Here is a 25,072-nt window from a genome sequence, read left to right as displayed (position 1 = left end):
CGCCGCTCCGTTGTGTGGTGGAGCGTCACTGGATACGCCTATTCGCGCAGCGATGTCAATGACGACAAGAAAATGTGAGAGCGGATGTGAGAAAAGAGAAGGAAAAAGAAGAAAGTGGAAAAAAAAAAAGAAAGGAGCTGTTCCTCAATTCGAGTAAACTGAAGATTGAGGGAAGCCAAGAAGCGAAGAGACAATTCTGCACGTGTAGGGACGAATATCACGGAAGGGGAAATGAGCAACACAAGCAGTCATCGGTTGACCGGCAGAATTTGTGTGTTTGTGTGGGGGGATGCAGGTGAGCGTGTGGAAGTTGGATCGTGTGTAGCGCGTCACGGAGAAAGCGAAGCGTGTTGAGCCAGTCACAAGATAAAGAAGATTAGAACGAGTCGGAAAATAAGAAGTGAGACGGTGCACGTGCATCCAAAGACCGCTCTTCATTCAATGTGGCGTCATGGACAGTGCTGCGCCCCAAGAAACAGGAAGTGCCTCTCCTTTCTCTCTCTGATCCGCCTTCGCGCAACGTCCTCGGTCTAAAAGGACAACCAGTGTAGAGCCTCTTTCCTGCCCCTCGACTGGGCAATGACGGTGCCCATTGCTAGCTGATGGAAAGCATGTCAACACATTGGATAATGATGACAATCCACAGCAAGCTCCACACAGTCCGCAGACTCTCGATACTGGATGCCGCAATCTTTCTCATTGCAGGTCGTGCTTGGCGATTAAAGCCGCCTTCCATTGACACCTTTCTTTTTTTCCAGACCACAGATCCGATCAACCCAGTCATGGCCCACTTCAGGGCTCACACAAACGCGTAAACACACACACACACACACACACACACACACACGCACTGCAACCACACACGTAGTAGAGAGGAAGCGCAGAGGGCTCTGTGGAACATCTAGCAGGGAAGGGTGTCGTAGAGAGAGAGAGAGACGCGGAGTCGACAACACATCGCGCCCTATCGCTCCCCAAAAGCAACCTCGCCTCCCTTATCAGACAACAGAAGAAAATAAAAACCTACTACTCGCCATGGGGGAAGGCAAAAGAGTCGCTGCGTGTGAAGCCGATCGCGCAGATTCCATCCACGGTGAAAGTGGCAGGAGCCCCAACTGTGCACTAGAGATGAGAAAGGCGTCGTGAGCGCACGTGATAACGACAATACAAATGCACATACATACCCCGCCGCCGCACCATCCCCACTCCGCCTTCTCTAGCGGACCTTCTGCGGGACAAGGTTGTGCAGCATCCGCTCCTTTGTGATAAGGTGTGATGCCTTGTCCAGCAATGCTACGCTGCGCTCGACCGAGTCGTTCCACGACGCGATGACCTCCATCGTATTCTTTCGCGCCTCGAACACCACCAGTCCATCCACACGGTCCATCTTTGCGTAAAAGGTCTTGTTGTTGACCATCGTCATGATGAACATTTCCGTGTGCTCTGGCGACAGATGAACCAGCTCCGCAAGACGCCTGAGTGGGATGCGGGTGTAAAACTTGGAAATCACCATAATGTCGTGCTCGCTGCAGCGGTTGCTGAGCAGCTCCTGACGCGCGGGGTACGGTGCCAGCTCCGGGTGGGTCTGACACAGCACCTCCACCTCCGAGGAGACCCTCTCCTGGATCAGCTCAATGCTGTTGAAGCGCTGCAGAAGTGCGTACAGCTGCGGAATATCCTCCAGGTCACTCTTCAGCTTCTCGCTAATAGTTGAGAGAGCCGCGACACGGTCGTGCAGCTTGGTGACGGGTGCAAACGCCGTGCACTCCGCGAGATCCTCGATTTCCTTCGCGGTGGCATTTTCAGCGATGAGGTAGTGCACTACCATGTTGCTCAAGGCGGAGAGCTTGTCATCGGTGCTCTTCACGGTGTTATATGTCTCGTACCAGCACCGACCAACGTTGAAGAAGGACTCTTTGTGCGCATAGTATGCGCGCATGAGGTCAAAGTACTTGAGCTTCTGCTGCTGTGCCTCGTCGCGGCCGAGACCGCGATGGTTGATCTTTCTCGACACAAGAGGGACGTGGTCGTAGTCCTCCAGCTCTAGGCAAAGACGGATCTGCTGATTCAGCGCCTCCAACTTCTCTAAGCGCGGCATGTTCGTAATGGTTTCGATGTGCAGCGTACGCAGCATATCACACGCAGAGCGCTTACGGCCCGCCGCCTCGTGAAGAGTTGCCAGCTCAATTGTGAAGCGTGCATGTTCCAGTTCGACATGAATCTTGTTCTCGGTCACGTATGCCAGGCGCTCTAGCACCTCCTCCTGCTTCTCCTTCGCCAAGGAGCCGTCCGTGAGGACGATTGTGCACTCCGCGATCATAGCGCTCTGAGCCTGCTTGGTCTGTCCGCGCTTCTTCATCAACATATCCAGAGTTTCGAGCATAAGTTCCAGTTCCTTCTGCGTGCGGTAGATGCGCAGCACCTCCACTGCCAGCAGCTTTGTAGAAGCAGCATCGCCACCAAGACGGGATACCTTTTCCAGAGTGAGTAGCTCAGCGACGATCTCGTCGAGCTTCGCGTTGCTGCTGCGAAGAAGAACAGGAATCGTTGTCGCGTTGACTCGCTCCAGCAGCTTCGCCGTCTCCGCAGAATGGTCCTCATCCTGCTTGAAGCTGGCACCCTTCCATTCGTTGTCGGCCATGATTCACACCTGGTTGTGTAAGTTTCAATAAACTCACTTGCAGCTCTTCAGCTACAAAGCCGAACGAGCGAGAGATTGAGGGGAGGAGAAAAAAGAACGCGAGCTGCTGAAAAAAAAAAGAGAGCAAGGGCTCTTGAAGAGGGGAGAAAAGAGGCTCGCAAGTGGCTCAGGTGTAGAGAGACGAAAAGGGGGGAAAAGAGTGACGATGGTGTGGCATAGAGAGGTGTATGGAATCCGACTGCGACACGAGAAGGGGGGATCGAAAAAAAAAAAAGAGAAGCGCAGATACCACTCGAGGAATCGTATTCACTGTTTCGTGGGGAAGCTATACAAAGGAGAAGGGTGAAAACAGAGGCGTCTCAATGATTTGAGATGGCCGAATAGAGAAAGAGGAAGGAGACAAGTGACCACAAGGTGCAGAATTGAAACGACTATGTGTGTCGGTGTTGGCGTGGGCGTGTTCTTCGTTTTCTTCCGTGTACGTGTGTGCTGCTTTTGCACGAAAGCTTCAAACGAGGGAGGACAAGATGGAAAGTAACACAAAAAGAAGTGAAGGTGTCGAAGAGGAAGACAGTTTTGGTGGAAGCAGAAGATGCTCAGCAACTGTCATGAGGTAGCTGGCACTGCAGACATCTGCGCGGAGAGCAATGAGGGAAGAGATGCAATGCGAGGAAAGGGCAAGACATCACGAACACATTCTCCTACCACTTCTCCCACGAGTTGCCCATTGCTTGTAGGTAAAACCGAAGTGCATCTGGGCACGTGACCCCTGGAAACAACAGCCATCTATCAACAGAGAAAGGCGCAGCGAATCACTACGCACTGTGAGCAATTGTCTCCTCCTTTCCATACTTATGGTGGGTATCTCCTCCTGACTATTTCAGCTGCTTACTTGTCTGGTCTTTTACAATGACACGATGCGTCCTGCAATGCGCACTTGGGTTACAGGTTTACCTTAATCGTAATTCTCCACCGTACCGCATCTCACTTGTGACACTGCAGTAGCACTCAAGAAGATCATTCCAACAGTCTGCGCGCACTTCACTAATGGGGCAGGCAGCTGCGATTTACTTGGCTTCAAAACCAGCATCTTCACGCATAGCTGCAATCCCCGATGCTCTGCAACGGCTACAAGAGTGCCTGCTCAAATTGGTTTAACAGCGGGTCTTGATGCGGCGTGGAGCCAAGCTGCCGCCAGTCACTGAGAGCGCATTCCATCGTTTTCTCACTCTTATTGTGCGCTGCTGCAAGGAGCCGCATCGCGCTTTCGCCTTCCATTTTGTACTGCGCTTTGCACTTGCCCAGGTGCTGCGCCCATGCGTTTGACGTGTAGCGTGTGTGCAGGGTCCGCTCAGTCTGCAGCTCAGCCGCAATGCCGTAAAAGTTCCCCTCCAGCGACTGCGACACTTCATCACCCTCGCCGCATGCAGAAGCACGACGTTCCAAGACGCGATCCATAGCCCTCTGTTGCAAATGGCTCTCCATCAGCAGCTCCATGCGACTGGCGTAACGCAATAGCTCATGGCTGCTCTCGCGAGCTGCTCGCAGAATGATTGCGACGATCCTCACGTCCTCCGGCTTCAAAGTGGCACCCATCTGTCGAGCCAGGGTGATCGTGTGCAGTGCAATATCGACAGCGGTCGTGGTGGCATCAGGATACAAGACAGGGGAATCCACACACTCGCTGGCCGCTATCGTCGTCGCGACGCGATGAAGAAGTGAGGAGAGCTCGTCTTGACTGAAGAGGCGCAAGGCACGGCGAACATGTCGCGGATTCCATGGGAGTGCGAGCGCGCCAGACAGCTTTGTGGAAGTCGCTCCCAGAATCTCCTTGAGCCCAGTTGTGGCATTGTGCCATTGCTTGATGAGTCGCGTGTGCAGAAACGGCGCGGTCTCCACGGCAAACACCGCAACCTGCACCGCGGGCAAAAATAACCGGCGAGTTGCCAACGCATAGCACAGCGTCACAGGGGTCCAGCGACCAGTAGACCGAGCACCAGCACCTTGCAGAAGCTGCAAGTCCTCCTCTTCGTCAGCGCCGCTTTCTTCCTCTGCATGGCGCCTGGTTTGCGGACCATAGTGACGAAACGGGTTTGAGACTAGTCCCCATGTGGCCTTGTTCAGCGAGGCTTGAGAAAAGGGGCCGGCCGAAAACGTCAGCGTTGTCTCGATCAGTGACGCGACTTTCTGCTCGTTCGTCAGTCCAGCAAATGCGGCAACCCCCTGGGACGAAGAAATCACTACGAACTCCTCCGTTGACTCGCTGTAGAACGTGGCGATGGGAACGTGTGGCACTGTGAGAGGGTCGAAGACCATCGTTTCCAGCGCGCCGGTGCCAGGAATGAGGCTGACAAACTGCATATTCTCCTTTGTACGTAAGCAGGTCACAACAAGGTGAAACGGCCCGGCAAAGCGCAAACCGTCGACAGGAATGCTCGTGGCCACTTTCAGCACGGTCACCACCACCTCACCAGCGCGAGAGGCTGTTTCTGCCGTTGTCTGACGAAAATGAACAAGTTCCATCGCTTTTTCGGCAACTGAGTAGACGGCTGCATAAGCGCACTCCTTTTCATCGTTGTACACCACAATGCGGGATTCAATGCTTGCAAGCGTTAGCTTGCACTGAATCCGCTGCACGGTGTAGAAAGCCGCTGTCGAAGCCGGATGTGTCTTCAGGCCCCTAACATCCAGGTGCACCAGCACCAGAGACCCTTTCTCTGTAAGAACAAGAAGAGTGTTCCTGTTGAATGCGCTAATGGATGCGATTCCCTCCTCCTCCAGCCCTGTCTCAATACACCTCGGCGGAGCCAGGAACTGCCTCCACTCCTTGTTTTCAATGCGGCTTGCCGTGGGAACATCGAAGCGGGAGGCAACGAAAAGGTACTGCATCTGGGATGATGAGGATGCGCTACTGGACGCAATCGCTACACCACACATCGTATTCGCGCACAAAACCGCAAGCTGCGTTACGGAGGCGTCAGTAAGACACGCACTCTTTTCTACTGCCCACTGCACAGCCCACGTGTCACAGCGCACAACAGCGGCCACAAAAAATGAATCGGGGTCATTAAATGCAAGGGCTACATGGTCACCCGCCCTGTAGCGAGCCTTTATGTCCAGTCGTGCTGAGCGCACCACGTCGAATGAAGAAAAAGCTACGCAATCAGGATCCACCTTGTCGCCGTCCCCGGCTTTCTTCACAAGCTTGATGGCTGCCGGTACGTGATCTCCGTGGCAGCTCGCGAAGCAAGAGCCCCATGCCAGCTTGCCATCATTTGAAACTATAGCAAGCTTCATCCTCAGGAAACAAAATATGCAATCTGTTAGTGTAAGCACAAGTAGAGAAGAGGGAAGGGAAAGAGAAATAAACAGAGCATAGTTGCCATCAAGCAGGCAAACGCCTTTTCCCATTCACAGGCGTAGTCACATGTGTCTGGTCTCTTTCTAAAGAAACAGCAAGACCAATTGTGAGAATGGCACAAAGTTGAGAAGAGAATATTGACTTTTTCCTACCTTCGCTGACGGTACCCCGGCCCACACCGTGTCACAAAATTCGATACATTGCACAACCACAGCTACACTGTATGCTGTTCACAAGAATCGATACGCATAGTTTAAGGACGAGATAATGCCATAACAAACCTAGAGAGAAATAGTGGCATCTGCTTTTCGCTTCCGTTGCTTTCATCTTGCTTTTTCTTCATCCACAAACTAGCGTTGCCTACAAAGTTACTTTACCAAAAGAGAGAGAAAGATATTACGTAAGGTATAAAATAAAGGGTCCTAAAGCTTCGCGGACACGAGACGATAGTAGAGTCCATCGGAACGCTTCGCGGGCACTCTACGAGAAGAGCATGAGGAAGGCGAGCATCAGCGCGAACAGGCCGATGGCCTCCGTCAGGGCGAAACCGAGAATGGCGTAGTTGAAGAGCATCTTGGTCAAGTTCGGCTGGCGAGCGCAGGACATCAGCAGGGAGCCAAAGATGGTACCAATACCCATGCCGACACCAGCAAGAGCAATGGCGGCGAGACCAGTGCCAACGTAGTGCAGCCCCTGGACGGAGATGGCGACAGTGGAAGCCTTGCGAGGTGTGACCACGAGCACACTTGAGGCGGCCGCCGCGCGGCGGGTGACGGGCTGGGAAATAACACGGCGCATCATTTTTTTCGCGTAAGGGAAAAGGCTGTTTGTAGAAAGAGTAAGAGTGGGAAGAGTATGTGAAACTGTTATGAAATAAGAAAGTGAATTCATTGAAAAGAAAGCAGCAGGGAAGAATAAGTAGGACATCGGTGGGAAGTACATTGGGCGAGAAACAGTATCCAAAAAGGTATGCGAGACCTCTTCTGTAGAGTATGAACGTAGCGTGTGAAAAGGTACGAGAGAATTCAGATAGTTGAGGGGCGACATGATGTGTTTGCTCTTGTTTTTTCTTCCTCAGCTCTCACGGAACTTCACACAAAAAAAAATCCTATTTGTAGGCAGAAAAAAGACTCACGTACTACTCTTTAGTGGTGCTACTTGCGCAGACCAAACTGTTTCAGCACCAACATCATGACCTAAAATGTACTTTGTATCGACGTACGACTTTCCAATACCACATCCTGTACCGAATGCGGTGACGGCTGCACGAGACGCTACCGAACGAAATACAACCATCGAAATGGCGCCGCCGCATAGAAATCCAAAGCTCATCATTTTCAACGTATTGTCCGTAATATACGACCACTTCTGTGATTCGGTGAGCGCATCACGATCGATAATGGTACTGTCTCCCATTTTCTTGTTGAGTGTCTTGAGGTGGCGTTAGGACAAAAAGTAATCTGGCTTTATGTCACTCAGCTTAGCAGCACAGTGGTTTGAGGGAGAACATAGAAGATGAGGAAAGAGGAATAACACATCAAGTGATATCACAGGCATCGCCACAAAAGAGCGACAGTCCACAAGAATAGTCTGTCTGCAGCAAAGTTGTTCTTAGTCATTGTTTGTGATAGCACAGTTTTTCAATTGCTTTTGCTTTACTCTTCTTTTTTGTTTGATGAAGCTTTGTCAAAGTAGAAAAAAGTGGTGACAACTACCAAACACTTTAATGGTGCTTCTTGGTCGCGTGGCGGAGTGCTTCCTCCATTTTCGAGCGCTTCTTCTTGGCCGCAGTGAAGTCTCCGAGACGCTTCTTGCAGTACTTCAAGGCGCGCTTCTCCTTTCCAACACGCAGAAACTCTTGCACGCGCTTCTCCAGGGGGGATAAGCCTACTAAATCAGCGATGATAGCCTTCACAGCGCGCAGGCGCTTGTGGGGGACGGAAAAGCGGTCATTGGGCGACGGCTGGCGCGGGCGGCGGGTCGTCACGTGACCTTTGTTGAAGCCGGCAACGATGCCAGTGCGAGGAGTAGGTGCGGACATTAGTGTCACCTTGATCGTGAGAGCATCGAATGAGAACGCAAAAGAGTATGGGCATTTTTGAAGGGTGAAAAGGGCAAAAAAACAAGCATTGAAAAATAGAGAAAATAGCAGAAGGAGATATGGCAAAACATGAGCTAAATCGTTTAACGAGAAAGGATTTAATAATAATATTAACTCGCTCCTTCCAAATTGAAGCCCATTGAGAGACATATTGGCGCCAAGTGTGCAAATCCTGAAGATGCATGAAAGAGAGAGACGCCTACAAACCCTTCCATATTTCTGGACAGACTTTCCTCTTTTTCTTTGTTGTCTCTTGGAGGCCCGAAATGCAGAACAACTAGTCAATAAAGAAAAAACATCAAATATATTTCCGAGCTTGTTTAAGGTACCAGACCGAACCTTTAGTTCACTCCCTCATTCTTTCTGCCTTCCGCTGAATAGCAGCTTCTTTCTTCAGTCGTTTTTTGCGCTGTGACTTGCTATTCAGATCCGCGATAGCAGGCGGTACAGCAGTTTTGAAAAAATCACTCACTGGCAGCCCTTTTTCCAAATCGTGCAAATAGCGCAAGATATGCTCGTTGGGGTTTGTGCGGCGCACTGAGACCATACTTTGCCATTTTTTGCGCGGTAAAGAAACACATTGCAGGGACCGCTTGTAGGACATCATCATTCCCAAATCCCACAAGCGGCACCCGGCGGATTTCATACAAACACCAGTTAAACTCAGCTGCAGGGCCCCGCCGCCGCTGATACAGTATGCACCGGTTGCGGAAGCGTAAATGTCTCCAACTAGATAACCAATTTCACATGCAACGAGTTCTCCCTCTTGAATGAGGGGTGAGCTCTCCAAGATAGGCATTTCGTTGTATTTCCGGTAACGAATAGCAGTGATGATAATTTTGGTTGCGTACTTGGTTGGATTGAAAAACATGTGAAGCAAACATACTCGTAACGGCGCACATAGCCAATTCTCACCATGTTGCCTCCTTATGAGCGTAAAAACGTCGACCAGGTCTGCTTGCCGGTTTACGAAAATCTCGAAAGAGGGACGATGAGTGCTTTCGTTTGGCGTTTTTGTGAGCTTACGTGAGACCCCAAGACAATCTTTATTGAAAATGCCTTCGTCACCCTCACAAAAGGGAAAACCACTTATAGTGTTGCGCTGTGCTGCGCCGTCAACAAGGGCGCAAATAGCCCTCTCCATGTGCAGCTTTGGGGCAAAGAGAAAAATGTTTTCACTGATTTCAACAGCCAGGGGGAAAATGCCGCGTTGGCAGCACGCATCAATCAAAGAGGGATCAAACAAGGGTGAGAACCCAAGCTCCTCGTTCCCTTTCAGCTTCGCGGGGAGTGTCTCAAGATCATCTTTGCTTTTCACCGGTGGGAAAAAACTCGAAAAGTGCTGGACATCCGCTTTTGTCAACGGTACAAGATGGCGCACATCCGTGGCCTGACTTGCATAGCTGACCTCTGCCTCTATGTTAAACTCTTTCCCTTTGTCTTCACGAAAATGCTGGGTAACCCTTTGCAAGTAGGTGGCGTGCATGGACACGAGCTGGGTGCCATGTAATGGCTACGAACCTGTCATCAGAAAAAGCCATGGATCACAGATACAGGAAACATACAGTTGGCTGCTCGATTTGCTCAGGTCCGTTTGATAACCCCTGCAGCTGCGCATGACGTCAAGCTGACAGCGTCAGTGAACTCGGCTTCAGTGCTGTAAATTAATGACCTGCACTCAAAGCAGGCAAGGGTTCAAGAGTGCAATGTGCACTTGTCTGCTGGTAATTTCGTTTTTGTATTGGTTTTGCAACTGCAGTGATATCAGGTGCACTAATCGAGGGAAGAGCATGTGCCTAAACCTTGATTGCCCAGATAACCTCGCGAGCACCAAATAATGACTAGCAAGGGTCTTTGATTGCCTCTCAGTGCGTAGAATGGGTACCCCATACCAGGGAAACGGAGCGCCACAACAGTGATGAACACTGGCAATGAGAAGCTTGTGTTTCTGTTGTAACGCACTCGGCATGTAAACATAGCGGCGCGACGAGGCAAATCCCCTGGGACACCTCGGCCTCGCGCCAACGCAGCCCCCGCCAGGCCCCTACCACCCCCACCCACAGAACACCCCCCGCACAGCCTGCGCCACCCCCAACCACCAATTTGGCACAAGGACAGGGCACGAGAGCTACCCGCGCCCCCCCCCACTAAAACAAACCCCCACCACCAAAAACATTTCCAAACCACCGCTAAAGGAAGACGGCAAGACCACACACAACGCCCGCCGCGTTTTTCTGGTGTGCGGGAGGGGGCTTCAGGAAGCGCGCCCCTCACAAAGGCGCAAGGAAACCCGCAGAATACCTGACGCGCAAGCCCCCAACCACACAGCAACCCCGCGCAACTTGAAAGAAGGCATCAAAGAACAAAAGCCCAAGCACGCAATCCACCTGAAATAAAGGTAATGCGACCCCAAACTTGATCAAAATGCGGGTTTGGGCGCTTCCCGAACGACCCCGCCCCTGCCCGCCCCCGCACCGCGGGCCTTTCCCGCGCCGGCGGCCCCCCCGCGGCCGCGAAAGGACCCCCCCCCACCCCAACACCGCCGACCCATCACCAAACCCACACTGAAACACAAAAAAGAATTGAAAGTTTCGGCCTCCACGACAAATTCGCCAGAACACCCACCGCCCGCCCACCAAACCACAACAGATCTACGCGGCCCCCAAAAAAACAGCGAACGCCTCCCAAACAACTCAATAAACAGCAGCAGCCGCCTACAAAAAATACCCCCCCCCCCCCAGCTCCCAAAATCCCTTTTTCAACCACCAGCCATTAGGAAACATAATCTAAAAGAAAAACCCGGTGGGGCGGCGGTTTCTTTTGGCCCGCCCGCGCCACCGCAGAACAAACGCTGGCGGCCCCGCAAAGCGCAGGACAGTCCGCCACACAGACGCCGCAAAAACGCCGACAACCACCCGGGGTGCCCAACACCGCAACGGAAACAAAGACAAAAGACCGAACGCGGCAAGGTTTTCAATAATAACGAGCAGCTGAACCACTTTAATAAAAACTTCTTGATCAAAGTCGAATTGAATCGGTTCATACGGTTTTGGAGGGCGCGGCCGCGAGCGAAGCCCCGCCGAACCAACCCAGCCCACAACGAGAAATCACCCGGCACCCGGAACCGGAAAAACAGCGCACAAAATCAGAAATTCGCCCCTGAACCTTTTGACTGTTTTACATGTAATTTGTACGCTTGATGGTATTGAAGAATAACGTATGTTTTAAAGCGTTTCTACGCGCTGAAGGTGCCCTTGGTGCCCCGACGCCTTTCCGAACCAGTGCCTCACCGCGGCTACACGTGCGGAGCAGCACAGCTATTTTGCGAGTGGCGCGCGCGGAAAAACAGATCCATAGCGAAGGAACCCGTCAACCATCCTTGAGATTTTCATTTAACCTTAATTTTCCCCAGCGAGAGGCCATGGAAGCCCGCCGCCCTTTGCAACGGCCGGGGCCGGCCATCATCATCTTTGTGAAATGGGAGAATCATTTTTTCAAACCCCCAACCTCATTGCCACAGAACCGAAAAAGAACGCCGACCAACATCGGAAAGGCATTCCTTAAGGCCAATGAAATATTAGAAACTTCTTTGACCGCGCTTCTTTTCCCCCTGAACGAACGAAAGTGTAGAAAGCTCACCCTTTGCCCTACAATAAAACAAAAAAGAAAGCCCCGCCACATCTTCGCTGTGAGAAGTGTGCGGCCGGGGGCGCTGTGGTGCGTTAACAAAACGCGCGGAATGGAGTCGCCGTGTCGCTGCGGGGTTTTCACCTTTCCCCATACCACGCTTTCACCGACTGGCGGCGTCCAAGTTTGTCAGGGCCTCTCCTCCTCCCGAAAAACCCCAACATGCAAACGGGAGAAACGACTCGCCAGAACGGTGCACCATTTATCCCTCTTTTTTTTTTTTTTTTGGCACGACAGGAGGTATATTCAAGTATAAGGAAACTTTCCTTGGGGGCGCGCGGGGCCCCCGCGCCAGCGGTTTTGCGCCGCCCCCTTCCCCCCGCTCCGGAAAAAAAGCTCTGTGAAAACATTCTAGCTCATACACCCTTAGCTTCAAAAGTTCAATTACCAGCTTGGGCTAACACTCTTCAGAAAAAATCAAGTCTTTCGCAAAGCGTAGGTTTTCAGATCTACAGTGTGGGAAAACTGATGGCGATCGTTTTCCGGAGCGCCCTCCCCAAGGCCGGAAAGGGGGGCGCAGATTCTTTTCGGAAGGGAGGAGTTTCGCGGCGTGTAAAAGGCCGAGGTGCGGGCTGGCTGGAAAACTGCCTCGCGCCAGACTGCGCAGAGGCAAGCTTTCGAAAGGTTGTTTTTGTATGAAGCAGCTGGGCTCGCTTCTTGGTGGGGGCGCTTGCGTTAGCGGGGGGCTTGCGTGGAACGCACCGCCGATCTTTTCAATGGCTGCTCTTGGGTCTTTTCTCTGCGCCTCTCGGTGCGCTTGGTGTGTCGGGGTCCCAAAGCAGCCCCTAAAAGCGCGGGCGTTTTCGGAGTATCCCCAATGGGTTGCAACAAGAGGCTGTTGTTTTTTTTTTGCTTTTGGGTGGGTTGGGGGGCTGCGCGACGGCATCCTTTGCGCGACGCCAAAAAAGTCGGGGAAAGGACCCCTGGCGTGAGGTTAGCGCGCCCTTTTGTATTGTTTTACGGTTTGCAAAGAGGAAGTGTGTGTGTGTGTGGGGGGGGGGTCAAAGCTGCGCGCCGCCCTAAAATGGCGTCCCCGACCGTCCCGTATTCAAAAGGTGACGGGTGCAAGCTTTTCCCGGCCGCGCACCCCGCCTTTTGGGTTGAAGTGGCCCTTGTGACTCGGAAAAAGGTCCCGCGAAGGATCTGGCGCGATCCCTTTGGCGGTAAAGGGGTGGGGCGGCGGTTTTGCTTTGGCGCCGCTTCCTGTCTCTGGTGGCACGGGTCGCCCCGGTTCGCGGCGCCGCGGCGCCGGCGCCGGGCCTCTTCGCGGGGGAAGAGGGGGGGGATGCGGGCCGCCCGCGCCCGCCAACGCCAGACCGCCTCTAGCAGCGGCAGGCCCGGGCACGCACGACACTTTGGGCCAGACCGATGCGCTGCCGCTGTCGGTGGTCAGGCTCTGGGCGGCGCTGCGGCCGTTGGTGCTATCCGTGTGGTGCGCAGTGTCGGCATGGCTCGGGCGTGTCGCGCCCGGGTGGCGCGGCGGGCGTTGGGAAGGCTGTGGGAGGGGTATTTATACGCCAAGGGAAAATGGCATCTCAGGAAACCAGGAAAAGCAGAAGAGTTTCGGTAATTTCTCAACCTGGCAAAATCGAAGGTTTCTAACAATTGCGGATTTTTGGCGTTGGGGCAAATAACCGGGGGGGGGGTTTGCTCTGTGGGAAAGTGTTAGTGGCGTCCACAGTGCTGTTTGCGTTTTGCTGTTTGCTCATGTTTTGTTGATGTTGGTGGCGGCTGTGGCTTTGGAGAAAGGGCGCTGGAGTGTTTGCTTCTACTGAGGAAAGCGGTTTCCTCATTGATTTGCTTTTCTTGCTTCACTCGGGCGCTGCGCGCGGCTTTTCTGCTTTTGGGGATGGTCAGACCAGCTGCTGATCTGAGAAGGGGGAGGGGGGCTTTGCGAACGCGGTGGGTTTTCGCGTAGCGAATGCTACAAGGCAAGTGTTTGCTGTAAAGCTACTTGTTCGTGAGCGGTAATTGGTTCAATGGGACTGGTTTGGTGATTGGCTGTGATATTTTGCTTTGCTTGCTTGCGTGTGCGTTGGCTTGCTTCAATTCTGAAAGGCATCTGCGTCGCGTTTTGGATCAGGTGTTTGGGTCATTCGGCTGAACGGTCGCTTGGATGTTGTCCCTTTGTGTCAGTGGGTGTGTATTTGCTGGTTTTTGGACAGCGCAGGGAGGGCTTTAGTCGAGCTCTAGACAGGCGAAGGGGAGAGGAGATGTTATCGAGAAGCATAGGAACTTTAGTGAGTACCAAGGGCTGCAGGTAGCAGTTGCAACTGAACTGTGACTTAAAAATAAAGCGAAGTTCATAAATGTGCGGTCGAGATGCAGCTACTCTTGTGGTTGGTGTACCTATGGTTATGGTCCAAAAAAGCAGGGCAATTATGAGACGTGTGTCGTTTCATCGAGCAAGTGCATCGTCTCCATCAATGAACTCGGGAGTGAAAATGCGGTGCGGCGCTGAGACACCGTTCGTAACCAATGTGTTGATCTTGTCTCAGCTTCTTCCATGAATCGCACATGTACAGGGTAGTGTGATTGACACTGCTCAAAGGTAGCTGAAGAATATCGACTTTGCTGAGCATCCACCACACTACTTACCCTTTTTTCAGCGGATTTACTAGCCTTCCACTACTTCACATCGCGGTTTGTTTTTCGACCATTTGTCCACCTGTTTACTCAATCGCGAAGGTGACTCTTGGTGGTGGGATTAGAGATGGACTTTCAGTTCATCAATGACTTGGATCTGGTGTTTCCAATCGGCAGTCTAGTGACTGCCGCAGTGATCGCCTTGCTCATTGGAAGATGTATTCCGCTTAAAGGTGTAATGGGCAACAGCAACACTGAAGGTTCTGGTGCAAAGGATATTATACTGGAGTTGAAAAGTTCGCGGTTATAGAGACACTCAAACTGAAGAAAGTAGCTGCTGACTAGCTGACGAATCAAAAACTGGAGACCAGGATCAAGCACGCAGTCAATCGAACCAGAAAATAAGGCAGAGAAAGCCATTTGATTCTAGAAACATGGCATCAGTGACAGCAAAAACAGCTCATTTCCCACGAACCGTAGCAATATACTGTCTAAAAGCATGGATTTTCCCTGTGTGCTCTTTATTTTCACTTCTATTTCCCAACTTCTCGGTATGTGGTGGCAAAGGACGACTAGTACTTTTTATCACACATTCACCATGCTCCGTCTCAACATGGACCGCACATCACCACTCTTTTGGGTGGGGAGGCGCTTGTTGTCCTCAACTTCGATGCTTCGTTTTCAACAGAGTGCGGAGGAGCGCGCTAGGGAGGAGGAGCTCCGTCAAAAGGTCCAACAGAGGTATCGTGGAATGCAGATCCCTGAAAGCCTCAGTCATGAATATGGACACTTCTCGACAATGGGCATAAGCGCAAGTGCCACTCAGCAGGCTGCGAGTAACGCTGGAGTGGATGGGTATCAGAGCTTTGGTGGCACTCCTTTCCAGAATCGGCGAAGTGTGGACTGGGTAATACTGTTGACTGGTTGCACCTTGATGTATTTCTCCGGCAAGATCCTCTTTCGTCAGCTCACACGTGGTGTAAATGGACTAGAGATGCCTCTTTGGACGGCGAGTGTAGAGCTACAGGCGAAACACATTCTGTTTGCTGTACAGTTTCAACAAAGTGAACAAGACCAGATGAAGAAGGACTTTGAGGAGGTTCGTCAGATCAACCCTTTTGTGGAGTTTTTCGAGTGGGTGCGGTCGCGCAGACCTGAGTTCTGTTCTGGAAGAAAGTATGGTGCAGATTATGTGATTCATACACTTGTCTCCTCTTTGAGTAGCAGCGACGGGGCTCAGCTGGCCACTGTAGCTCGTACACTGCAGCAGTCGATGGCACAGAAAAACAGTGACTCTCTTCAGCGAGTGGACAACTTTGTAGAACAACTGCGGAGCGTCGGATACCTTTTCCAGGGTATCCGCGGCATGGGCTCGCCTAGCGTGTACACCACTGATTATCCACCTCGACAGGTATATACCCCTCACTGTGAGGTTGGGCAGTGTGGAGAGCAGGAATCTGATCTTACTAGAGCGCTGGACGTGAAGAACGGCGTGGCACACAGCTCTACTCCTTTCGGCTAGGTAAAGTAAGGAATGGATCAGACAGGTGTGGTCTGCTTTCTCTTAACTCAGCGCCCTTTCTATGTTGTTTCCATTCTGCGCAAAATGTGATAGAAGATAGCTATGCTTGTCGTTGGGTGAGCTGCGCCGTTGGTGATGCAGCAGCCCGCTCTTATAACTCTCTCTTACACACACAAAAGAGTATTGTAGCTTCGGGCGTGATGTAAAGCATTTCGACTAGATAACTTGAGTCAGACCCTCTCTGCGCAGTGTTTTCCCTCAGCTTCCAACACGCTCTCTTTTCTTTCTATTTGCTTTATAGGTTGTCTTTCCCTGTTGCACGCAGTATGTCGCCGGAGTCATGAGGGCAAAAATGGAAGTAAAGGTACCAGGGCCATGGCTGCAGCTATGCCCCGGGTAGCGCATGGCACAGTTGCGAAGCTGAAAGAGTCATTTTTCATTTCATATTCAAGTGAGAGAGGGGCTTCAGTACGCTCAGAATTAAACAACTGCGTTCCTTCGTTGTGTCTGATTGATCAGAGAAGGCATTCGACAACTTTTTGAGGGAGTGCAACGTAGATGGAAAAGGGCCTATAGCGCTCGAGCATTTCTTCAGCTTAGCGGAAAAGTTCTTCACGTCTGCTCTCGCCAAACATAAGGCCGAGAAGGATCTTAAGACTGTTGATCCGTGTGCTGTGCTCACTTAACTTGACTCTGATGATACCGGCATCGTGGGCTCAGGTGTCTTACGGGAGACAGTGAGAATAAACTATCGCTACCGGAGCAGGTGAACCTCCACCTGAGGTTAGCGCGGAGACGCCATATGAAAAAAGGCTGAGTAAAGTCTACTATCAGAAACCTGGTCTCCACTAGTATCGACACGTCGTATTTCTAGCGTTTTTTTTTTCGACAATGTTCGGCTGCTGCTTCTTCACAGTCAAAAACGTATCACATTATGAATGACTAAAGCAGCAAGAACAGCACCCACTGATTTCCCTGAGGGAAATCTCAACTTTGTCCTCTCTGCTTCGAGGCTACTATGCTTTGCGACTGTCAAGGTTTCATGCGTTGATCTGGCGCAGTTTTCCTATCTCTGGTGGCGTGAGACGCCTCTGTTCGTCGTGTCCCAGGGCCAAATGTTCACACTGTATTGGAAGCCAAGCAGCCCCACCCACCCTCGCCAAGTGGCGGGCCGCTTCTGGCGGTGACAGGGCATCAGGTGCCTACAGTGCAGGGGAGGTCCGTGCGGTGTGTCACTGCTGCTGTCGGCGGTCAGGCTCTGGGCGGCGCTGCGGCGGAGAGGCCTGCGGCGGTGGGGGCGTTGGCGCCGTCCGTGTGGTGCGCAGTGTGTCGGCATGACTCGGGCGTGTGCGTGCCTGGCTCTCGCTGCCTGCCTGTGCCGGTGGTGGGCGGTGTTTGTGACGGGGCCGGCGCGCTGCACGAAGGCGTTCCCACGGCGGCGTTGCACGACGCGGTGGGCCTGTGGCCGGCCGTGGGCGGGGTGGTGATCCACTCGTGTGCTGTGTGGCGGAGAGCGGACGCGTCGGAAAAAGGAAGAAAACCTGGTTTTCTATCTGCTTTAGATGATGTCCCCTGTATGGTGTGTGCATTTGCATGGTGGTTTTTCTTTAGCATGTGTGAATCCAACGGAGCTGAAAGTCGGTACAGACTATTTCTGTGCTCCTGGCATTGCTTGTGTAAGTTGCCTGGGGGGAGCAAATTAGTCTTTCTTTGCTCATGTTCCTAAGACATGTCAGGTAGGCCGGTTCTCCTCGAGGCTTCAGCTGGTAGCGTCGCGTTGCTTGACAGTCTGTAAGTTGCCTCTGTCTCTTTCGGCTTCCTTTCAGCTGGTCTTGTGGCTACTTTGGATCAACTCTCACGCACAGCGGTGATCTATGTCGTATATTTCCTCTCTTCTTGTCCCATCTCCGAAATACATAAGGAAGGAAGCATATTGTTGATCCTGATGCCGCCGAGGAAGCAGGTCGAGGAGCAATCCCGGCTTACCCGTATTGCAGTGGTGAATTCGGACCGCTGCAAGCCACGCAAGTGTAATCTCGAATGCCATAAGTGCTGCCCTGTTGTGCTGCAAGGTAAGCTGTGCATCGAGGTGAACCACCAAAGTGCCATCTCCAAAATTTCTGAGGAGCTTTGCATCGGTTGCGCTCTGTGTGTAAAGAAGTGCCCCTACGATGCGATTCGTATCATCAACCTCCCCTCTAACCTCGAAAGGGACACCGTGCACCGCTACGGCCCTAACAGCTTTAAGCTGCATCGTCTTCCACTGCCTCGTCCCGGGCAGGTGCTTGGCCTTGTTGGCGCGAACGGTACGGGGAAATCGACTGCTCTCTCGATCCTGAAGGGCCGCATCAAGCCGAACCTCGGGCGGTACATGGATGAGCCTGGGTGGGACGATATTCTCAAGTACTTCCGCGGCTCTGAGCACCAGGCGTATTTCCAGCACCTACTAGACGACAAGATGCGCGTTCTTCTGAAACCACAGTACGTGGACAAGGTGCCAAAGACCAATAATGGGGTGGTAGAGGCTCTTCTTAGCAAGGCAGACGAGCGTAGTATGAAGGATCACTTCATGGACGTTCTTGATCTCAAGAACGTGGCGGATCGCACCTTGGATAAGCTTTCCGGTGGTGAGCTGCAGCGCTTCACCATCGCTGCTCTCTGCGTGCAGAATGCGCAGGTGTACATGTATGATGAGCCCTCTAGTTACCTCGATGTGCGCCAGCGACTTACCGCTGCCCAGGTCATCCGCTCCATGCTGACCGAGACGAACTACATCATAGTCGTAGAGCATGACTTATCCGTGGTGGACTACATGTCTGATTTCGTCTGTGTGCTGTACGGTGTTCCTGGCATCTACGGTGTCGTGACAATGCCCTACGGTGTGCGCGAGGGTATCAACATCTTCCTTGACGGTTTCGTACCGACGGAGAATCTTCGGTTCCGTGACGAGAGCCTCACATTCCACATAGCAGACGAGATTGAGGAGGGCGTCAGCAAGCGCCGTGCCATGAATGAGTACCCGGCCATGACCAAGAGCCTAGGCTCTTTCAGCTTATCTGTAGATGCCGGGGCCTTCTCTGACTCTGAGATTTTGGTGCTTCTGGGCGAGAACGGTTGCGGAAAGACCACTTTCATTCGTATGCTTGCTGGCCATGTGAAGCCGGACAACGACGTTGAGGTGCCGAAGCTGTCCATCAGTTACAAGCCCCAGAAGATTGCGCCAAAGTTCCAGGGCACGGTGCGTGACCTTCTTCAGACGAAGATCTACGAAATGTACTGCCATCCACAGTTCCAGACGGATGTGCTGAAACCGCTCACGATTGAGGAGCTTCTGGACCAGGAAGTGCAGAATCTCTCCGGTGGCCAGCTTCAGCGCGTCGGTCTGTGCATTGCCCTGGGGACACCGGCCAACATCTACCTCATTGATGAGCCTAGTGCGTACCTTGACTCTGACCAGCGTATCATCGCCTCCCGCGTGATCAAGCGCTTCATCCTGAACAGCAAGCGCACGGCATTCATCGTGGAGCACGACTTTATCATGGCCACATATCTGGCCGACAAAGTTATCGTGTACGACGGTACACCTGCCGTGAACTGCACAGCACGGATGCCGTGTGGCCTCCTCGAAGGCATGAACAAGTTCCTCAAGAGCCTCAACATCACCTTCCGCCGTGACCCCACGAACTTCCGACCTCGCATCAACAAGCTGGACTCCGTCAAGGACCGCGATCAGAAGACTTCGGGCAACTACTTCTACATGACGGAGAAGACGGAGGAGCTGAAGGGGAAGAAGGCTCCGCAGAAGGACGGAGCCGACTCAGATGACGACGGTTCTGACGAGAAGCCGGCGCCAAAGAAGCACCAGAGCCAGTTCCACAACGACGACAGCACGGATGGGAAGGCGAAGAAGGCCCACAAGAAGTAGGGAGGCCTCTGCTGCCAACTGTGCATGTGTATGTATAATACACGTCCGCCTTGATAAGCAAGAGAGAAAAAACGCGATGTGTGTGAGGGGACTGACGTTGTCTTTTGTTTTCTTCCTCTCTCTTTTGTCTTGCTCTTCCTCCTATATGATGCATTCTCCTTTTTGTTCTTATTTTCTTCACACCTTTCACCTTAATCCGCTCTTTTGCTTCTCGGGGTTTCCATCTCTCTTCTTTCTTCGTCTTTTCGTCTTTTTACCTACCACATTTCTCTTTCACCCCTGCTTCGTCCTAGTGCCCCCCCCCCTCCCCCCCGGACCTCTGTTGTCCTTTCTTTTATGTGTTGGTTCTCAAAGACGGGGAAATCCAGTGGGAGGGGGGGGGGAGTACATGTGATTGCAGAGCACGAGGAATGGATATGAAGCAGCCTTGAGGTGGGGTTGGAACAATGACGACAAAGACAGCGCGGGTGCTACGAAAAAAACAAGGGAGCATTTCACACTTGCTTTCCAGCAAGCAAGAAAAAAAGAGACTTAGCTCCTTGCACTTGTGTGGAGGATAACGTACAGGGCTAAAGGAATAAACAGACAAAAAATGTGCAATGCACAAGAAAGCGACGGAGAGGAGGACACAGTAATTCCTAGGTGTTGCTCTCTTCTCTGAAGAAAGCAGGAGGGTGCAGAAGAGAACCACCAAAAAGCAAGTACGCAACTTAGCCTATTAACGCTAGTGTAACTAAGCAAAATGCACGAAAGAAGTAACCGCGAAAAATTGTGACGGAAGCGCTGGTACACCTTCTGTGTTGAAGAGGACGAATAAACAAATGCATTCGTGGTGGTGTTTGCATACCTTGGTGTGAATGTTGTGTGGGTCTGTCACGTACTGTCGTTCACCGAGTTGTTGGAACGACATCAAGCCCGTGCTGAATCGAATGCCTACCACGACGCATCCCCATTAAGATGCCATGTCCACCATCCAGTTCAACTCGCTAGGGCTTCATGGCGATTACGATCAGGGTTGACGTTTCCCATCTTGGTCCCCTGGCTAAACAGTCGTGCAACACGCTCTTTTTCTGCGTCTATGCATTCAATCTCTTTTGCTGCTTCCCTTCTCTCCTCCTCCTTTCTTGGTTTCTCTTCTCGTATCTCCGCCATCCTCTACTGTTGCCACAACGTACGTCGCTGGAAAAGAAGAGAAAGCGCACCTACGCACACAAAAAACACAAACACACAGGAATACCTAGAGCTGGGCTCTGCGACTTTGTACAGGTTGAGTGAGGCTGTGATCAAAGTACTGCGTGCTTTTCCTTCTTTTTTTTTTTGCTTTCTTTTTCATCCCCTCCTTTTGTGCAAAGTGCCACTCTATCGAGGTGGCTACTCGCTGCAACTCTCGCGTTTGTCGGCGCACCTGCTCTTGCTTGCTCTCCTCATCTCTCATTGTTTTCCTTTTATGCTGGGGTGGGTGGGATGCCTATCAACTAAAAGGTGAGGGTAATTGCATACATTCGGTAGGTCTTATTCCGGGAACGAGGCAGGCACGAGATGGACGATTTGGTTGCTGTGCGCATCAAAGATGGCATCTTTGCCGGCAACGCCGGCGCTGCGGCCGACAAGACGCTTTTGATTATGAATAAGATCACTCACATTATTAATTGCGCCGGCGCTGAGGTCGCCGACTTTTTCCTCGGCGATCCAGGTTTCAGCTATCTTTCCTTCCCCTGGAAGGACGCTGCCGGTTCGGTGTGCACCACCATCCTTTTCGATGCCGCGGATGACAACATTCACCGCACGATCGAGTTCATTGATGTGGCTCTTGCAGCCGGCGAATGTGTGCTGGTGCACAGCGTTTACGGCAACTCGCGCAGCCCTGCGCTTATCGCAGCATACATGATTATGAAGTATGGATGGAAGCTAGAGAGCGCACTCCTGTTCTTGAAAATGGCGCACCCCGATTCCGATATCAAGCCCCACTTCCAGCGGCAGCTGCGCCAGTTTGCGAAGCGCCACAGTGTGGACCATGATATATTTGCTCAGAACGTAGACGACAGTCATTTCGGCCTCGATAACGACCAGTGGATGCTGCGCAACACCCTCCTCAACGGATTATTGTACAGAGACCAGATGCTGAATGGGCTTTATCGCCAGTGCGCTGACAAGGTGGACGTGGGCAATCCAGTGAACGGCAAGACAACAAAAGCGCATATTACCTTCGTGGACACCAAGAAGGGCACCGATGCGGACTCCCAGACTACGTGCCCTGTTGTGAACCGTGCGGGATCATTCTCAGCGGATCCGTTCTCAGCGCAGCCCGGTAGCTTTCTGGGCTTGCGCGGCCACACGATTTTGCGCACTGGCCGTCGCTTACCGAGTATTCTGAGCAGGACTACGTCTCCCTGCTCTCATCGGTTGGAGTCTGATCCGTGTACGTGCCCCAAGGGGCGTCAGGCTCTTTCGATAGTTCACAGTGGGACGACAGAGACGAGTACATTGGCATCGACCAAAGCTGTGGAGCGGGCCCCAGCACTGCGAGTAGCGGTGCCAGGCTCCAGCGCGCACAGCTCGCTTTCTCACCTTGAGGACAAGTCCACTAAAGGTCGGGATGGGGACGGAAGCTCCGCACCGCCCCAGCCGCAACAATCGTCCGTGGAGTCGGTCCGCTCTATCGACTATGCGCGACTGGCACCGCCGACGCAGCTGCGCTCGCCGTTTGCTACGCTCGGGTCTAGCCACAAGTACCGCAATGGGTCCCCGCTGCCGCTGGGGAAGGATAAAAAAGCTACCACCAAAGAGGGTCACACACGGATACAGTCATCGCCTTTCAGTCGCCCTGTCAACACCATCTCGGTGAGTTCCATCTCCATCCCGATATCTGCATGGGCCGGCAGCTCTTTCGGGCTCAACAGCCCCTTGTCTGTACGAAGCACCCCCCGCACGAATAGCCCCTTTGGCCGGAATAAGCCAGGTCGTGATGTGGTGAGTCGACCGTCGGCGGCAAACTATCGCAAAATCGCGCCGTATCGCTCCACTGCTGTCCCTCGTACCCCCACGGAGCCTAGCTACCGTGTCTCATGGTCTGCGAGCCAGTCGCCGTTGCGCCAGAGCGTCGAGCGTGCGACAGGCTCGCGAAGTGGCAGCCGACGCCGCGCCATGTCGCCTGTCCACATGACCGCAAGGGGGTCGCCAAGGGGTGGGAGGAGTCAATCAGGCACAGAGGACAAGCCACGTTCCCGCACTCGCTCTCCCAAGGTACAGAGGTACCAAGATCCCAGCACTGGCACACTGAACACCACCTTTTTGAGTTATGACACCAACGGCATGGGTGGCGAGGCAAACGGGACGGGCTTGAAAAACACGGCAACGGTGCGACGTCAGCCTCCGTCGGTGATTACGTCGAGGAGGTTGGCTTAATTTGCACAGTCTCGCTACGTGTGTCCTTCCACCGAAGCTGAAGTTTCTCATGTGCTTTTCTCTTCTCCTGTGTATGCGCAAGTGTGTTTTCGAGTTCCTGCGGAGGCGCCTCTATCCACTTCCAGTTTTTTATTCTTATTTTCGCTCCGCTCGTGCGTTTGTTGGCGATGTGCTTTGTGACACATCCACAGACTGGCCACAAGCACAAAAGAGGAAGAACATAGTGGACACTGGCGCACGAGTCCCACGCCCCGTCGCCTTGTCCGTTCTTTCATCTGCATTTTTGTTTTCATTGTGTGTTTCGGGCTGTGACTTTGTATCGCTTTAGAGGTGTTGTTGCCGCTGCCGTTGCCGTGGCCGTTGCAGGGTCTCTGCGCGTGTGCGTTAGAGACGAAAAAAAAGGCGCCTTTTCCCTTGCCTTCGTAAGAGAAGCAGATTTGATCAATGGAAGAGCATTCAGCACTGCCCCACCCAACTCCTCCCACCCCCTGCACACCCACTCACCCACCCACCCACCTACACACACACACAACCCTACTACGTTTGCAGGCTACATAGTACGTATCGATTGATTGCCTTCCACCGTTTTACGTGTCTTTGTGGTGTACGTTCTTGCGTTTTTTTTTTCTGCGTAACACCTTTGGCGGACACCTTACTGTTGCTTTGTGCCTCGTGTGTGTTTGTATGACTGTGCGTGGGGGATGTGCTTCCTGCACTGAGAGGGGGAGGCGGGCATTCGTTAGAAGAGACGAAGACAGGAACGTGTGCGATGAGTACAAGGGCAGAGGTAAGGGGGATGACGAATGAGGGAGAGGCGGGAGAGGATGAGTAAAAAGAAGGGAGATGCTTACGACCCGGCCGGGGGGGGGTGCCCCTCCAACACACTTCGCTGATTCTCTTTTCGTTTCCCTCTATTATCCTCTTTCTGCTTATCGCTCTCTCTCTTGGCTTCTTCGGCTTTTCTTTTGGACTCTGGGTAGCTTTTTCCTCTTTGTAGTTTCTCTTGGCGCGCTCTGCTGCGTGTAGGGTGTGTGTGTGTGTGCAGTGATTCTGCTTGTTTGTTGGCGACAGCGCATTGCTACCCCCCTTTCCCACCCCGCTGTCGTTCACATTCGAGGAGAGTGCCTGATCCATGTGCTCTCCAGGCCTTGTTCCTTCTTTCTGAATTCCGTTTCTCTGCCGTGAGCCTCTGGCATGCTCGCGTGCCCGTGCCTGTGTCCCTCGTTATGCGTGTGTGTTTGTGTGTGCGTGTGTTTGCCTTTACGCTTCCGCTTTTCTTTTTTTTTTTTCATTTTCTTGAGATGTCGAAAAGAGTTGGGCAGATTAGGAGACAATTGACGGGCAGAAGTTCGAGTGGGTCGGCGTGTCCCCTCCCCCTTTATTCAATTTCTTCCCCCTCTTTGTTTGCAGAGAGTGTGCTGAAGCGCTAGACGTGTTGAGTAAGGACCCCGACTAGTCCTCTCTTTTTTTTTTTTGGGGAGTCACGCAGAGGCTTGTGTCGGAAGTCGTACCTCGTTCCCTATTGTGTGTTCCTCATTTGTGATGGCAGCGCAGGATGACGGTGGTGAAGAGGTCGAGCGACACAACCTCTGTTTCACACACTACAGAAAAAAAGGCGGAGGGAGTCTGTGTACCACGTGTACTGGCCGCCACCACCGCAACGCGCACCCACGAAAACACCCTACACAAAGCGTGTTTCAAGGCTCCCCCTCTTTGATACTTTTATTCATACGTATGTGTATGTATAGGTATGAATATGGATATATATATATATATGAGATGTGATACCACTGGTGATGAAGCCGCCGACACCTAGACTCACAGAAAGAGACCCTCCCCCACTCCCC

General features: G+C 52.5%; 9 protein-coding genes across 9 annotated transcripts; 3 read left to right on the top strand and 6 right to left on the bottom strand.

The window, feature by feature from the left end:
• Window positions 1–1,213: 1,213 nt before the first annotated feature.
• LBRM_21_0840 (19S proteasome regulatory subunit) lies at window positions 1,214–2,638 on the bottom strand (the record flags this gene model as incomplete). The annotated part of the gene is made up of 1 exon (XM_001564741.1): window positions 1,214–2,638. The coding sequence occupies one exon, from the start codon at window positions 2,636–2,638 to the stop codon at window positions 1,214–1,216; it is 1,425 nt and encodes a 474-aa protein (XP_001564791.1).
• A 1,128-nt stretch (window positions 2,639–3,766) lies between these two features.
• Window positions 3,767–5,935, bottom strand: LBRM_21_0830 (conserved hypothetical protein; the record flags this gene model as incomplete). Its single annotated transcript, XM_001564740.1, has 1 exon — window positions 3,767–5,935. The coding sequence occupies one exon, from the start codon at window positions 5,933–5,935 to the stop codon at window positions 3,767–3,769; it is 2,169 nt and encodes a 722-aa protein (XP_001564790.1).
• A 544-nt stretch (window positions 5,936–6,479) lies between these two features.
• LBRM_21_0820 (putative ATPase subunit 9) lies at window positions 6,480–6,800 on the bottom strand (the record flags this gene model as incomplete). Its single annotated transcript, XM_001564739.1, has 1 exon — window positions 6,480–6,800. The coding sequence occupies one exon, from the start codon at window positions 6,798–6,800 to the stop codon at window positions 6,480–6,482; it is 321 nt and encodes a 106-aa protein (XP_001564789.1).
• Window positions 6,801–7,130: 330 nt separating this feature from the next.
• LBRM_21_0810 (conserved hypothetical protein) lies at window positions 7,131–7,415 on the bottom strand (the record flags this gene model as incomplete). The annotated part of the gene is made up of 1 exon (XM_001564738.1): window positions 7,131–7,415. The coding sequence occupies one exon, from the start codon at window positions 7,413–7,415 to the stop codon at window positions 7,131–7,133; it is 285 nt and encodes a 94-aa protein (XP_001564788.1).
• A 307-nt stretch (window positions 7,416–7,722) lies between these two features.
• Window positions 7,723–8,040, bottom strand: LBRM_21_0800 (putative 60S Ribosomal protein L36; the record flags this gene model as incomplete). Its single annotated transcript, XM_001564737.1, has 1 exon — window positions 7,723–8,040. The coding sequence occupies one exon, from the start codon at window positions 8,038–8,040 to the stop codon at window positions 7,723–7,725; it is 318 nt and encodes a 105-aa protein (XP_001564787.1).
• Window positions 8,041–8,446: 406 nt separating this feature from the next.
• Window positions 8,447–9,586, bottom strand: LBRM_21_0790 (conserved hypothetical protein; the record flags this gene model as incomplete). Its single annotated transcript, XM_001564736.1, has 1 exon — window positions 8,447–9,586. The coding sequence occupies one exon, from the start codon at window positions 9,584–9,586 to the stop codon at window positions 8,447–8,449; it is 1,140 nt and encodes a 379-aa protein (XP_001564786.1).
• Window positions 9,587–14,872: 5,286 nt separating this feature from the next.
• Window positions 14,873–15,895, top strand: LBRM_21_0780 (conserved hypothetical protein; the record flags this gene model as incomplete). Its single annotated transcript, XM_003723120.1, has 1 exon — window positions 14,873–15,895. One exon carries the CDS (start codon window positions 14,873–14,875, stop codon window positions 15,893–15,895), a length of 1,023 nt encoding a protein of 340 aa, XP_003723168.1.
• Window positions 15,896–17,840: 1,945 nt separating this feature from the next.
• LBRM_21_0770 (putative ATP-binding cassette sub-family E) lies at window positions 17,841–19,820 on the top strand (the record flags this gene model as incomplete). Its single annotated transcript, XM_001564735.1, has 1 exon — window positions 17,841–19,820. One exon carries the CDS (start codon window positions 17,841–17,843, stop codon window positions 19,818–19,820), a length of 1,980 nt encoding a protein of 659 aa, XP_001564785.1.
• Window positions 19,821–21,359: 1,539 nt separating this feature from the next.
• On the top strand, window positions 21,360–23,225 carry LBRM_21_0760 (putative dual specificity protein phosphatase; the record flags this gene model as incomplete). Its single annotated transcript, XM_001564734.1, has 1 exon — window positions 21,360–23,225. One exon carries the CDS (start codon window positions 21,360–21,362, stop codon window positions 23,223–23,225), a length of 1,866 nt encoding a protein of 621 aa, XP_001564784.1.
• Between the last annotated feature and the right edge of the window lie 1,847 nt (window positions 23,226–25,072).

The sequence above is a fragment of the Leishmania braziliensis genome, chromosome 21 (assembly GCF_000002845.2).
Source record: "Leishmania braziliensis MHOM/BR/75/M2904 complete genome, chromosome 21".
Taxonomy (NCBI): domain Eukaryota; phylum Euglenozoa; class Kinetoplastea; order Trypanosomatida; family Trypanosomatidae; genus Leishmania; species Leishmania braziliensis.
Note: the sequence above shows the minus strand (reverse complement) of the source record. Positions and strands in the feature narration are given on the sequence as shown.